We start from the raw sequence: 16,662 nt of genomic DNA on the forward strand, positions 1-16,662 counted from the left end.
CTCTCTCCTCTGGAAGAGACATCAAGACAAACCACCAATGCTGTGATATATCATCCCAGGGGGTAAAACCCATTGGTTATGTCTGAATCATAATGTATCACATAGTTCTTGTGGGTCGGCCATAGAGAGCCCATGATGGGAAGCAGAAGGTCCCAGGTTTGATTCCCAGCCCTGACAATATCCCCCATAGATAGCAACGTTGCTACGTGGCGGCCATCTTACTGGGGTGCAGCATAACATTGGGCCAAATTCACAACGGCGTTTAAGATGATAACATGACGTGAAGCTAGCGGAAAGGCATTTACGTGGATTTCCCACATTCATTTGGAATTCATGGAAATGGCCGTGAACTTGACGCTCACGTAGGTTGGTCGGAAACACCGTCAAATCCTACGGGACGTCTTTAGGTGGCGGAGACATTTGCGGAAGCATACACTTGCGTATAGATTTATTCAGAAGGCTTTAGTCTTCATGCTGAATCAATAAATTGTTCCCAAATCTCAGATAAAATATGTAGGCATGTGTCCCCAACATATTGGTCGATCAGCACAAATAAATGATAGCCTATATAATAAAAGCTGAGTGCACTTACATGTATGCCTAAATGCATGCATTCTAGGCAAGTTAGCCTATAGTCCCATACAGAAACTGCCCCTGCAAGCCCGACACCTTTTTATTTATTTATTAGGATATTACTATAGCATGCGCGATTGCGCTTCTCACTTGACAGCTTTCTACTCGCAGTGCAACGCGTTGTGAACTCACAATTATAATAAGAACATAGCCCTATATAAAAAATAGAAGACCACATTAGACTAATGAATGGCATCAGCGTGTTTGAAAGTCGGCCAGTCATATCATAGTTTTAAGCCAGCTCACCTCCACTCGTGCTTGTTCACAAACATGACGGACAGACTTTATAATAATGTATATTGATATTGATCACATGCATGGATGCCACACACAGAATAGTTTAACTCACTGGATAAACTCACTGGATTATAATTATATAACAGACAAGAGGATCCCAGGCCTACGAGGTAGGCCTATAATTATTCACTTGTGAATGTATAGGCTACTGTTCTTTATCGCGCAAACACAGTGTCGAGGGCCCATGCCCCCCTCCCTCTCTCTCTCTCTAGCTCTCTCTCAAAAGATGACTTTTGCATTGACATATATCCGATATTTTAAATATCGGATATGTTTTACCTCTGCAAGGGTGTGAGTCAGCACCCGCCTTGGTCCCGAACTTAATTAAATAAATTATAATTATATTGCTTCAGCGGAGCACACCGTTGTAAGCTTGGAAATCTTTTTATTTCCTTTGGTGTCCTTTGATGGATTGATGTCAGTTTGTACATATATAGTAGCCTACAGTGGTAATATACAATGGTGCAAAAACGACATAACATAAAAGCCCTAACTGTCCTGCTCCTACATGTGTAGAATTATTAAATTAATAGAGTGCGGGCTATATTCATAGCATGTGACCGCGGCTGTGATTTCTTTCCAGCAATCATTTTTATTGTAATTTGTGAAGCCGTCTGCGGCTGCAAAGCCTTTTTTCTTTTTTTGACAGACGGATCTCAAACTGCTGTCTGCTGAGTCATGCTTGAAGCCTTTTATGGTGCGATATGGGGCGTGGATCTATGCAGATGAGGTTGTCGGGTGCTTTTCCTATCACTTTGCACCCGCTACATTCAGTATGACATACACCTGCGATACGCCTGCGTACCTGTTGTACACACCACTCTCTGAATAACACGTCATCTCAACGTAGCTTGATCGGACGGATAAATACGATATCTGTTTCCGCCACAGTGTAACGGTGGCGTATTTATTTTTAATGAATCAGGCCCATTGTGTCTATGGGGCATGTACTTTTTAAATAACCATAACTTGCTCAATTTTCAACCAATTTTCAAACGGTTTGGTTTGTTATAAACGTCAGAGACGTTCGCATGCTTATATATGCTTTTCATATAAAAAATAACATTAAAGGGGGAGTGTCACAGCCCGAGATTAACATTGCTGATAAGGTACATCACGTGGTCTGAATGAAAACAGTTTCAAACGACACGTGACTATATCTCAGGCTCTGACGTGACCTAGCATCTAGCCGAGCTGAGTGGCTAGCGCACTAAAGGCTAATGGTTTTGAGGTAACCTTTTGCGTCATACTAGGTGAAAGTATAATAAAAAAAAATATTTTATTGCTCGGAAATCTTCCTTACAATGACATTGAGTTGTTGCACTGAACTGAACTGAACTGTTGCATAATCGCAATTTCGCGTGACTAGTCCGTCTGAAGCCCACCACACACCGGCTGCGAAGTCCCCCGTGTGTGTGAGAGAGAGAGAGAGAGAGAGAGACCGCCCCTATATCGGTGTGTGTGTGTGAGAGAGAGAGAGAGAGAGAGAGAGAGAGAGAGAGAGAGAGAGAGAGAGAGAGAGAGAGAGAGAGAGTGTGTGTGTGTGTGTGTGTGTGTGTGTGTGTGTGTGAGAGAGAGAGAGAGAGAGAGAGAGGGGTGGACTCAGGTTAGGCCGGCGCAGTTTTGCTAGAGTAGTCACAGGCAGTGGTAACGTTACGTGAAGCTCCAGGGCTCCGTGAGCCCTGTTCAGCACTTAGCCGGCTGAGGGCGTGTCAGCGGGGGGGAGACAGATAGACAAGATAGGTACGATGGAACCCGTCACGCGAAATTGCGATTATGCAACAGTTTTCCCTAAAACTTACACGTCAACTCGGTATCATTCTAACGAAGATTTTGGAAAAAAAAAAGAAATAAATCCACCAAACTTTTACCCAGCTATGAAGCTAAAAGTGACCTCAAAACCACTAGCATGAGTTGATAGCCACCAGGAACGCTAACTCGCAGAGCCCAGAGCCGCTCTGACATTTAGACCAGATACAAGATCAATTTTATTGGTCAAATTGAGCTGGCCCGTAAGTACGTCACAATCTAGATGCTAGCGTTAATAGCTTCCCGAGGGGCGTGTCAGTCCCGCTTTAAGCAGATAAGCATCCTATCCTGCCACATAGCCACGTTGATAACATCTGTAACTAGAAAAAGGCCAGGCTAGGACAGGTTGTGGCCTCCTGGTGGCACTATAATAGGCCAATGTGAAAAGGGTGCAATTTGTTCTTTTGAATTGGATGATTTGCGGGATTTTTGGACAGAATCTGGAGGGGTAATGTTGTTTTTCAAAAGTCAGCCTCACACGGACGGACACACGGACGGACGGAGTGCAAAACATACTCTGTCCCCATGCCTTCGGCCTGGTGGAGACAATAAACCAGTAAATCAGTCAAGATTTGAGCAATTTATGAGTATTTATGTTTTAGCTGCCATTGAACGTAGCACCTCAGCAAGATGGCCGCTGGGTGAACTACGTCATATACTCCGCCGTGAGCCATCTAGCCTGGGTACACCCTTATGTCTATGATGTAAATTGTAATGTTGCAAAACTGTTCATGTGTGTGTGTGTGTGTGTGTGCGTGCATGCATGCGTGCGTGCGTGCCTGACCTGCAAGGGCCTTGATACGGGAGCACTCAAACAGCTTGGAACTCGTGCACTCTGTCTCCCAGAGCCCTGAACTGATGGGTCGGTTGTTGTTGTTTAAATGGCGCTGGGCTTCCGCGTTGTCCAGGTCTGGAGAGGCATTGGCCATTGCGCCCAACACCCTGTGAAACACACACATTCAATTAGAGATACACTACTATACACAGTTACATTTTACATATTCAAACACATCTTGGGCCCTATCTTGCGCCACCTCGTACACTTTATCCTATTTTGAAAAAAACATTTTTAAATAGTTCAATTAGCTGATCTACATCGACACGTTGTGAGCTTGTAGATCCGCTATTTGAACTATTTCATAAGGTTTTTCAAAATAGTAAAAATGGCAAATATATATATATATGCGACTTGCGCCACTTACCCTTTAGGGATAAAGGGTAAGTGTCGCAAGTCGCAATATATAGCCCCTATCTCCATATTTTCACTTTGTTTATTCATAAATTAACGCTGTACTTGTTACACAAAATCATCAAAGGTAGCAGATCTGCAAGCTTGAAACGCGGTGAGAACTAAGCGACCAGATACATTTGATGTTTTTTATTGGAAAACAAGAATGACACGAGTATCATTAACTGCAACCTGTGCATCTGTCCCCCTCCCTTTCTTTCCTTTCTTAGAATTATATATTTTTTTTAACGTGTATGTTTCTGTGTCAGAACCTTGCGGCCGTACTAAAAATACATTTCCCATTCATGAATCATGTACCACCCATTCTAGCTTGGCCTCAGAACAATACAGTATCTAATATTAGAATCTCGTTGAGTCATTGAGCGTTTTGAAGTAGAAAGTAAAATTTTGGCAATTTACTTCTCTCCGATCTCCTGTCTGATACAGAGTGACAGAAAAGAGTGTGCTAAAAATAACTTTCCCTCCTTCAATTTAACACCTTGGGTACAGTCATGCAGCAGAGGAGGTGAGGTGAGGTGAAAGGTTTGATCTAAAATGTGAGTCTAGTTTGACCTAAAATGGCATCTAACCAATATCTGAAGGCAAATGTCAAAAAGAAACTAATGAGCTAAATCATCAAAACTGGAAGGAGGTAGGGCCCGCACACCTGAATAAACGACAACGTTTCGATCTTAGTAGATCTTCGTCAGGTCAGTATGGTCATACAAATTTCTAGCATGCACCCCAATCCTAACCCTAAAGTGGCTGTGCCACCTTTTGCATAGGCTTAATCCATGTCTCAACTTCCTCAAGGCTGTAAATTGTTTAATCTGGTTTATGTAGATGACAGTTGGTCCTAATATGTTCAATCTCAACGTTTAGTTGTCAGTTTATGTATAGCAGCATCACTGTTGGTGATAACAAGGACTGTTATCATTTACAGGCTCCCAGTCATCTCTTGTCCTCTCTTGTTCTCAAGTCAGCAGTGGAGGAAAATACTAAATAGCTAAGTATACATATACTCAAGTACTGTACTTAAATACAAATGTGAGGTACTTATAGCCTGGGGGTCCTGACCCACAGGTTGAGAACCACAGTGATGTACACAGTACACACTTTGCTCTTGCAGACAGTTTGTGGACCCCAGGAAGAGTAGCTTTAAGGCAGTAGCTAATGGGGATACAAAATAAATAAAAAGTTGATGACTATAATAAGTACTTGTTCTTTACTTGGTGCAGAGTTAATCTCAGGAACTACCAGCTACCAGCTCATTTTCATTAATTTCTTAGTGGATATTATTCTGGATAAGTGCAATGCACTCGAGGGGAAAGAAACCTGCAATCTGCCTTTGCAACAAGAGAATCTGGGCTTTATGAAATAAATCAAGTATAAAATAACAAAGCACTTTTTCAAGCTTGGATCAGACATATTTTTGGTGCCTGATAGACAGCATGGCTCATAAGGCTCATAAGGTAACACAGAGGGAGAAATATGTCCCTCCCCCTTCTCTGTTTTATGCCCCCTCTCCTCATAACGCCTGCCCCCCTCCCGTTTCCCTCCCCTCCCCCAGCTCTCTCTTCCACAACATACAGCCAAAATGACAGAATGGATCATGAATGGAGATTGCTTTCTCTCAAACACAAAATATGAATAACATAGAAAATAAATCTGAGGCAAAAAATTGTATATCAAGAGTATTAACTGCCGTTGTTTAGAGTATTGTCATATTTAATGAAATTTAAGTTTCAATTAGTAAAAAAACAGGAGCCCAGTTTATGGGATTAATGCATTTTTTTATTTATGGGATTGTGCTCATTTTCTGTCTCTCTCTTTTCTTGTCAGACTACCTTCCTCCCTATATCTCCTCATGGTAACCGTAAGGCTCGCCCCAAAACACACACACACCTTGTACTTGTTTGAGGATAAGGTTAAAAATGCATTTAGGTTTAGGAATAAGGTTAGGTTTTGGCATAGTTTTACTGGGGTTATGTTTAGGAATAAGGTTAGGTTTAGGCATGTTTACTGAGGTTACGTTAGGAATACCAGGTGGCGACCGTTCCCTGCTTGCCAGACTTGGTATTCCTCATCTCTGTATTTCTTACAGACATAACACACACACACACACACACACACACACACACACACTCTTCCCTGACTCTGTCAGTTTCTATATGTCTTTCTCTGCTTCTTCCTCAGAGACAAAAGTTCAAACAGCAAAAGAAAAACATTGTAGTTGCACTGGATGAATGTCAGTAAGTCCTGGAAGACAGAACAGAAGGGCAGTCATGCGGGTATTTAGCCATGCTCCCTGGGGGTACTCACAACATTACAATGGATCTCCAGTGATGAAACTAATCGAGGCAGAGTAACTGAACCTGCAGTCTACAGAACATAGACATAGAGAGAAGAGCCCTACTGAATGCATCAAAGCAAAAACAATATTCTGATCATCCCTGAAAGGAGGGAAAAGATCATTGAAGTCCAGTCTAACTAAACCTGCATTTGCTGAGTAAATCCAACAGCCAACTGAATGGGTATAATGAGGAAAACTATCTATGCAGTGACACAGATCACCTTATAACTTGTGCAATAATAACAGAAAATATCAGTGTTTCCTGCAGGAAAAAACTTTGGCATGGTGCTGGGCACGGGGGGACCTGCGCGCAGAAGGTTTTGATTACTTAATTAATTAATTTGATTAATAAATTAAGATTAATTTATATTATTGCTCTTGTATTGCTGGGGAGACACTGGGGAGGCACTGGGGGGGACACAAACTTTGGAAGGCAATGTTAGCCAAAGGGGATGGAATATGGGGAAGCGGACAGGTCCGTGTTAATCACGACACATGACCCGATTTGGGTGATGTATGGATATGTGTACGAGTAACATAAAGAAATGTTTTGCAAAAATATGCCTCATGGTGGCACTATAACAGGCCGTTGTATGGCACCGACCGGGGAGTGCAAAACATACTCTCCCCATGCCTTCAGCCATAGTGGAGACAGTATATATTTGTTTTTATATGCTTTAAACACAGCCTTCAGCCAAAGTGCTATATGTAAGCCTGCTGTTGGTACAAAAGAAAAAGGCTAAGCATGCGTTAAACTTCCTGATGTTCACCTCATGCATGAAAATGTTTCACTGGTATTTCCCTTCCATGCGTGAAATCAGTAGCTGATTGCACAAAAACCTGCTGTAGACTTTCATAAATGCACAAGCTGGTATGAAGTGTTTCATATTAAGGGCTCATGCAGAGTGAAACTAGCTTACGTATAGGTTTATAATTTAGCCAAGTCTTAAACCCTTTCCCAGGTCTCTGTACTGTACTAGTGGTGCCTGTGGCACCTCTGTCCCATTGCCGGTGGAGCCTGCAGAATCCACCACTCCTGAATGAAGTGTCTGGTGCTGGAATCTGGTGCAACGCACAGGTCCTGTTCGTACTCCTGGTGAGAGCAGGAGAGGACCTGGTGAGAAGTGCCCGGCCAGGAGTCAACCCACAGTGCCTAGTCCCTCTACGTGCCAGATGGCAGAGTAGTTCTGGAGCAGCGGATTGTTTGTCCCTGGTTTTTCCCTAAGGGACTGATCGAGGGCAGCTACTGGGACGTAAGTCGTGACTTGATCACCCCGGGTGGGTCACCCGAGTGAGGGGTATGATGTTGGAAGACCCGAAGGCCGAAACCCCGATGACCTTGGGATACATCACTGAGGATACGTCCCAGTTGCATCCTAGCGATGTTGTTTAGTTACTAGGGCCCCTCATGTTCTCGCTCTACACTAGCATCTTAGACTGAAAATGCTAAATAGTAAGAACTAGAAAAACTCCTACAAAATGTGTAGGAGTAATATAAACATGTGTTTTTGTGCAAAAATGTGCCATTGAGGCATTAATTGTTCCTCAGTGTAGTGGAAATATGCGTGGAATGTTTCATAGGAATTGGACACTGTGTTCATGATTTGCAGGATTTTGTTCTAATCGTGCAAACTTTAGATGTCAATCGTAGCCAATCAGGATGGAATATGAAAAATGGAAGATAGACAATAGAGATCAGGTGTACCAATTTGTGTGACATTTGGATAAAATCTGAAAAAGTGAAAAAATGTGTTTTACATCAGTCAGCCTCCTGATGGTGCTATATAAGGCAGATGTGAAAAATCCAGGGTGAAGGTTTGTCCTTGGCCTGAAGGAGTGCGCATATATAATTATATATGAGATCTGTGTAATAAATAATAATTGTACACAGATCGGTGTAGTTATAGGTGAAACACGAATCGGCCTGTTATAGCACCACCATGTGTGTGTGTGTGATCTCTGTTTTTCTGATAACCAGACCCAGCTGTTGAAGAAACAATGGTCCTCTAGCTATGGGGAGCTGACAATCATAGATATACCCCCCCCCCCATTCGCACGCACGCATGCATGCACGCACGCGCAGTCGCGCACGCACACGCACACACACACACACACACACACACACACACACACACACACACACACACACACACACACACACACACACACACACACACACACACACACACACACACACACACACACACACACACACACACACACACACACACACACACACACACACACACACACACACACACACAGTTGTCATCCATACAGTATGCAATGGAAGCAGCAGTGACTTGACTCCAGAGACAGAGAGCATCCTATAAGATAACCAATACAAGCACAGAGAAATCTCACACTCTTTTTCTGGGCTAGTTTTGAGTTGTACGTAGTCGTACGTGCGGTAGACACGACAAATGTTTTACTCCCTCTCAAATGTTGCCCTGGTCCCCACATCCTGACTAAAAGGTTAGTTCAGATTTTTGAGTGGTCCTAGACACTCCTATACGCAGTTATGTGTGTCCGTATGTATGTCTGTCCCTGTGTCCTTCCGAGTACGGAAAATAGTGTTTGTTGACCACCAACTTGTCACTGTTGCGCAGCACGCACACTCAAGAATTTAGTCACTTCCGCTAGTCACTTACTTTGGCCATTTGCTTTACCTGTGGTTGCTTATTGTTTTTGTTCAGTATCATGTGACAGTTTGTAAATACTTCAAAGATGCTATTCTTATTGGAGAATGCCTTGGCCTGGAAGAGAGGTGTGTGTGTGTGTGTGTGTGTGTGTGTGTGTGTGTGTGTGTGTGTGTGTGTGTGCGCGTTACCTCCTGATTCTGGAGGTGGGCTATGTTTTAAATTTGTACATGGATCAGGCATTTCAAAATAAACATTGTAACTAAGTAAACCGTTACTTCATAACAAACTTTGGTTGCAAAATGCAGATTCACCATACTCATATTAGAAAGCATGGGCCATGTACTGTGCATGAACTGACCACGAGTGGCCTAATAATCGCTGGCATGGCAAAGAGCAAGGCCAAATGTGTGTGTGGGTGTGTGTGTGCGCGCGCACGTGTGTGTGTGTGCGTACATACGTGCGTACGTGCCATTATTCTTACTCCTCTAAACCACTCAGCATTATTATTGCCTTGACTACACTGTCGCCATGGGTTACCACTATAAATCAGCATTACACTGAAGGTGTAAAGGAGGCTCCACCTCCTTCCTTCATTCATGGTCATCATAGAAACAAACCGGAAGTCATAAAAACCCTAGCGCAATTAAAATAACACAATGATTCTCTCAGGCTTACACCCTTATATTGCTGCAACCCTTCTGGGGCTGCAACAATCCATTATTTTGTTACAGTGTAATAGTATTTTTGAATTAATTCAAATAACCGCACATTTGTTTAAAATATTCTTTAAAAAGTATATATCGATGCATCGATTAACAACTTTTGCATTATTTTATACTTAATCGCATAATGTGTACTGCACAAATGGTGAAAATAGGCGCGTTGCATCACATTGTGATGATTTCTTTATATTTCTTTTGACATTTTTTTAAACAGGATTTACATTTGTAGGGTTAGATTACCGGTATTAATCAATGATTTTATTAAATTATCCATTATTGATTAGGTTTTATTTTATAATCCATTAAATCGATTAGTTTGATAAACTGTAGCACCACTACTGCCCTCCTCCACACATCTGTTTATGTCTCTTTTTGTATTTCTTCAATTTATTTTATTCAATCTGAGCACAAAGACATCACAAACATATATCATCTGTCTGTAGGAGGACCCTAGGCAGGAGGCAAATCATAGTCCTAGAGACCTCTCAGTGCCTCAATCCACCAAGAACAGACTAGGCAGGGAGAGCCTCCTGTTGGCTCTGGCATAAGATAAAGGACAATGAGTGGGTCCCTGGGCGCGACGGTTGCTTTGGTGTGGTCGGTGGTGGTTGGCTGATGTATTTACAAACTGTCACAATAACCAACCACAGGTAAAGCAGACGACCAAAGTAAGTGACTAGCGGAAGTGACTAAATTCTAGAGTGGATACGGAAACAGCTTCCATGTTTGCATATGTGTGTAAATTACTGGATACTGAGCACAATAAAAAACAGCTTTCCAATGTTAGTGGTAACAGCTTTATACTGCAGGTGATCCTTTTGCCATAAGAAACGGGTATGAAGGCACAATGAACTTGAAGCTTTTCCTACAGACACATTGTGGGGAATTTAGCCTGGGGTGAAACAATTAGCCTGAGAAAACATGGGGGGGAAATGTGAAAACGAAATGCCTTCACTGGAAAAATCTCTCTGCTGCCTTCAACTGAACAGGTCATTTATCATTGCAGCTGAAAAGGCCTGAGATAACACTAATAAACCAAAACTACCATGATTTGTGTAGTGAGTGTTTTTTAACATTCAAATTCAAGGACCCAAAAAACCAAACAAAAATGCCATATGACCTTAAAACCGTTTGACCGCCAGGATTAATTAATCTATTTATCGCGCATTGGCAAGGTTTCTTCCCCAAATGTTCATGATTTGAGACTTTTTGTTCAAAACGGGCCAATCCTGCAAACTTTGAAAGCCAATGTTAGCCAATTAGGATGGAATATGAAATATAAATATTTGTTTTACAAAAGTTGACCTCCTGGTGGCACTATAACAAGCCATTCTGGAGAATTTGGGGCAGAGGTTCATCGTTGGCAGGGAGTCTGTGTGCAAAGTTCGACATTGACCGGGTTAACGGTGCCGGAGATTAGCAGGTAACAGACCGACGGAGACACACATGGACGGAGTGCAAAACATACTCTCTCCCCATGCCTTCGGCCTGGTGGAGACAATAAGGGATGAAGAGAGAGTGAGAGATTGGGAGAGAGATCGTGAGACAGAGGGAGAGAAACAGACAGACACGGTAAGAGAGACACACAGATAGAGGGAGAGAGACATAACACTTCCGTGCAGACAGACAGACAGCTGACAGTGTAGATCACAGTCACTAGCAGCAGCTCAGTGTCTGTGTCTCCTCCAGGCTTAATGGAGGCCAGTCCCTCAGCTCAACACACACACACACACACACACACACACACAGATCAACACAATCAAAGGCATTTTACTCTGACCTCTACTATCAAGGCAACTAATTGGTTGGGTTGAGGAAAAGTCCAACAGGAGATCTATTGTCAAATGAATGGGGCACCATTGGAAAGTAAGTAAACCGTAAATTATCTTTGAATCACAAATGGAGTCATTTGTTCTCCAGTAATCTGTAATGATTGGATCAATCAAATCAAATTCTTTCTCTTACTAACTAATAACTATCCTTCCTTATAAATTGCAATCATTATCTTTTACCATGCTGGATTAACACACAGCTAATGTATATAGCCAATATGCGGTCTATACTTTGCATTTCTTGGCCCTGTATTGTCATTGTACAAGCAATCCTGGAGGCCGTTAGATTGTGTAAGTTATTACAGTCATAGCCTATTTGGTCAATGTAATTATCTCTCTTACTCTTGGTGGATTGTTTTATATTAATATTGATGTAATGTAATTTAGGCTATATTAATGCTACTAAATGTTGATTGTGTAAACAGGTTTAACTTATGTACAATAGGCCTATATGTCAGGTATGGACCCCAGGAAGAGTACAGGAAAGCTAGCCTAGCTGACTGGCCATGGCATCAACCACTGGGGACTCCTTTTAAATACAAAACTATAGGTGATCCATTATTCTGTTTCATTGGACAGCCTACAAAAGTAGCTCAAATGGAAAATGACACATTATTTGACAAATATTCCAACAAAAGCTCATGTTAAGATGCTCTGGCGCTCGGGTGGCACAGTGGTAAAGTTCCTGCCCACCACTGCGGAGGCTGTGGGGCTCAAATCCAACATGGTGCATCCGGCTGTGTCAACTGTCTACACACAAACACAATTGGTGTTTGGCTGAGGGGGGGCAGGTAGGGAGGGTGATAATTGTCACTGCACGAAACTGGGGCGGCATCTAGCTGTCAGCAGGGAGTGTTTGTCATGGCGGAGGAGTACGACAGAGTACACCCTCCATTGAGAAAAACAGCCTAAACGTTCGGATTAAAATGCTTTTTATTGAGCAATACGGAATGCACAGGTCCCAATACCAGCATGTGCAAAAAGCTAAAACCTTGGGTGAGCACTTTATATTTGAAATATGAAAGTTTATGTACACAGTAATAACTTTGTAAATGTAGCAAGGCTCTCAAAAGAAGAGGGAAGTCATGTCAAGTCATGATTAGGACAGTGATGTTGCTGGGCTATAGGGGCTATGGGGGCTCCTCAATGGTAGGTGAGTCAGTAGGATACAACAGCAGTGACTGACGACACAGCAATGTGTGTGAGAACTGAGAAGGAATCAATTGGCATGACGACAACTACATTGGGTAGATAAAGGTGTAAAAGAAACAAAACAAAAAAGATAGGGAGATGATTAGGTATTAACATTATAGTCTTGGGCCTTTTCTGTTCAAAGTAACCCTGTCATGATGACGTTCTTTCCCACAACCTTCAGCCTTCAGTACCTTGGACCTTCAGGTACCATGGACAGAGTATGGGACAGAGCAAAAGGTAGCGACATGACGTCACGGCGCGCGCACACCACGCACGCGCGCACACCCACCCACACGCACGCAAACAGCGCTGACTTCCAGCTATCACTTCCATTCACGGAAAGCAAACAACAACATTAAACATCTGTAAGTGAGGCTAGTGAGCGAGCTCAGGCGACGCCCAGTCCTGGTCCAGTGACAGTGAGTGACAGGCTGACAGCACACTAACTAATGGTCACATAATAAACACAGCAGAGCATGCAGCTTGTCCAACAATTAAAGAGGGAATGAATATACTATTATGTCCAGTGTTGGGCAGTAGCTAGCTACAAGTAGCGAAGCTACATAGCTTACTACATTTATCAGTAGCTTGATGGTAGCTTCACTCCTTTTGAACCAAGTAGCGTTTTTTGTAGTGTAGCTACTTTTAGACCCAAGTAGTGACGTAGCTTTCAACAAAAGCTATAAGTTACAAATTGACTGTTAAATAAAGTTTTGTGGGGGGAAAAAATCCCTGGAAAGAAATCCATGATTGGTTGGTTTAGATAAGAAGAGTCTGACACAAACAGTTATGTTGTTAAGCAGCAAGAGGATCCCACGCAGCAGCTGTCCTTTTATCTCTAGCACAACACAATTAATTACTCACCTAATGCTGCCTGCAGGTTCCATGTTTAATTCCAGTGTGTGTAACCTACATTATTGTCTAAGTGAAAGTTTTCATATTGTAAATTTGATCGCTAACATGGTTTAGTGATTAGTACTTTGACAGCTCATTCATCGTAGCTTGTTTACAAGTCAAACGGACTTCTTGTGCAGAAACTGCCCCATAAAAATAAGAGCCACTTGTATTGATTAGTCAACACTAGTTTTATTTCTACGTCTACCTACAGGACATTAACATCTCATTTAAGTGCCTGTCAGCATTCTCTCAATCTGAGAATCCCATCCTCAAATATTCAGTAAAACAGTGCCTCCCCGAGGCAACAGGCTGTCTTGAGAGACCACCCGCATTCTCTAGTCTAAATCCCTGTCTCTCAGCTGGTGCGCAAATGGCTAGGCTGTGGCAATAATAATAATTTAAAAAAAGAACAAAAAATAACTAAAATCGTTCATTTTTTGGAACCATGAACTTTAGTTCAAAATGTTGAATTATGAACTGAATTAGTTCCTTTAAAAAAAATTAACTGTGAACTGAACTATAGTTAATAAAAAAAAGAACTTTCCCAACACTGAACACATGAATCAGCCACACCGTAAGGTACATTAATACAGTACAAGTAAATGTGAAAAAGTTGACACCAAAAGCCAGACAGAGGGCTTGTTTCCAGTTTGTTTTTTAATAAACAACCAAACTCAGCATTTTTGCCTGCCTATTAGGCTATTTGTTCGGTGGAAACTTGATCATGAAGTTGATAAAAAATATTTAGAAAAAAAGTAGTGTCCATGTAGCTAGCTACTTTTGCCCTGTAGCTTATAGTGTAGCTTGCTATATTTATCTGGGGATAGCTTTGTTGTAGTTGAGCTATATTTAATAGAGAGTAACTGGTAGTGTAGCTTACTACATTTTCCAAGTAGCTTGCCCATCACTGATTATGTCCCACTCCCAACAGTCGTCCCGTACCGTTTCATCACAAGTCGACGCAGTTGTACGCAGTACTTGCATGCCCACGCTACTGCATGCTAGCATAATTTCATCAATGCCTGGCTGCACCTGTCGAGAGTTGAGCTTTTAACCTTAAATCGACACAGATGACCCTCTGCTTCCTTCTATCCATCCTCTGAGGTGGTTCACTCACACCCCCCTCCCTGCATCATCTATCTAGTATCTATCCCATCCTGGTATGTCGCTGCGTGAGCATCTCTTTTGACTAAAAACAATACAAAAATGAAGTCAATAAAGTAGCTATACTACTTTGAGACGAATGTCCTAAACAACGCCACAGCCTATGTTGTAGGCTAATACATTAAAATTGTTCTTTAGGCTATAATATAGCCTAATAGCGCAACGTCAACATTTGGCTAGAGCTACTGTAAAGGTAAAGCTGTAGTCACTTTTTTTTTACTGCAGCTGTGAATCACACACAGCCTGTGATGAAAAAAATGGCTATGCCCAAGCAAGTTGTGGTGCTGTTGTTTTCCCTGTCGTTTAGGTGCAGAGCTTGATAAAGGCTAATAGGCAGGCAGAACCTCTACGTCATGTAAATAATTATGATTCATTAGATAAAACATCAAGATTTCATAGTTACGCAAAGCCACCAGCCTCCTGATCCTGCAAATCTGAACTCCAGGCCTCTGCTCTCTGTCCTGCACCTAGGCTATTTGGCATGGCTGTCTCACTGCAACGACGGTACATGGCTACTTGACAGTAAACTTGACAGTCGAGCCTGATACAAGAGCAATGAGCATATACCTTTATACTTTGCCAGTGCAGAGAGAAAAGACATAAAATACGGCCCCCGTAATCATTGCGGTACCCTGCACCCAAATGCAGGCCGAACACCGGCGTCCCCGAAACGAAACCCATGCACACGAAAAACACAGCACCTCTTCGACTGCCCGCAAAGAATCATGGTACGTTCAACTGCATCAATTAAAACTCTGGACAATAAACGAGAAAACGTTTGAGAAAACCATTTTACCTTCAGCCCTCAGTGATAATTGTTGGTTCGTTGTGTCCACCAAAACAGACGTCTGTTTGATTGAATCGATGAAGGGTCCGATATCATCAGCGGAGCAGAGAAGACAGGCGCTCCGATATTTCTTTTCAGCTATTCCTTCGTTCCCATCGCTGAGTCAAGGAGCCAACGGGTCTTCGGTTTGTCCCTCACGCACTGTCGAAGAGACGAAGGCGATATGGGAAGGAATATATAAGTAACTGCAACAGCTGCGGTCATTTCTCATATAAATACAACGTGGCAGACAGTGTCGCTTCCGTTAAACGTGCTGTGTTGTAGCAGCAACCGGCCGAAGATGCTGCTGTTTCATGACACAACACACAAGCCGGTGGTGGTGGATGCATCCATAGAGACTCCTGTCCTGTCCACCTGACACAACCAGCCGCTCGCCTCGATCCCTCCCTCCTCCTTCTCCACTCTTCCGTTGGAGAGAAATCAGCATCAGTGCGGCGAGGATGGAGAGAGAGGGGTGGGGGTGGATGAGGGGTCGATAGTTGACAATATTAGTCTACTTGCCGATGCCTGCCCATAGAGCCCCATTGTGAACCCGGACATATGTTGAGTACACCAAGGTTTAATGTTAGAAATGTTGAGTATGAGTCCCCAGCAGGTAGAAACTGCCGGATGCTAACTTGTATGAGCAATTTAAATTGTATCATGCTTTATGCATCATGTGATGTGTCAAAGGGGGTTTAACTTTCTAGCCCTGAAACAAGACTGTCATAATCATGGCAACTGAAGCCAGTTTTACGTGATCGCTACATTTACACTGAAAACGTGTACATAAACATTCAGATTTCAAATATAAAGTACTCACCACGTGTGCCATGGGTGTTAGGAATTTTGTGGGACAGCGATTAGCATTGCTGCATCGTTGCTGCATGTTGTTTAATAAAAATCACACCTGTGTGAAGTGAGCGGGGCAACTGTAGTGTGTGGGGGTCCCCGGGAGCAACATCCAGACCCCCAGGGATGCGCCAAGGGTGCTGACCCGGTTCTGGTGAGCTTTCTCGCATCTGAAACGATCGAGAAAGGACAGAGTTATCGCTTTGCAACTTT

At 42.7% G+C, this 16,662-nt stretch overlaps 1 protein-coding gene across 1 annotated transcript in view; it reads right to left on the reverse strand.

Moving 5' to 3' along the window:
- The window catches only part of sptbn4b (spectrin, beta, non-erythrocytic 4b), a 110,685-nt gene extending 94,759 nt beyond the window's left edge, over positions 1-15,926 (reverse strand). Inside the window, exons 1-3 of the mRNA XM_080772044.1 lie at positions 15,568-15,926; positions 3,524-3,681; positions 1-9 (exon numbers count right to left, since the gene is read on the reverse strand). The exon at positions 1-9 is cut by the window's left edge and continues 143 nt beyond it. Of these exons, the coding sequence (XP_080628170.1) occupies positions 1-9; positions 3,524-3,668 (154 nt within the window). The 5' untranslated portion in view covers positions 3,669-3,681; positions 15,568-15,926. The remainder of the gene's footprint in view (positions 10-3,523; positions 3,682-15,567) is intronic.
- Positions 15,927-16,662: the final 736 nt, after the last annotated feature.

The sequence above is a fragment of the Protomyctophum bolini genome (assembly GCF_963924005.1).
Source record: "Protomyctophum bolini genome assembly, chromosome: 9".
In the NCBI taxonomy this organism is placed as follows: Eukaryota; Metazoa; Chordata; class Actinopteri; order Myctophiformes; family Myctophidae; genus Protomyctophum; species Protomyctophum bolini.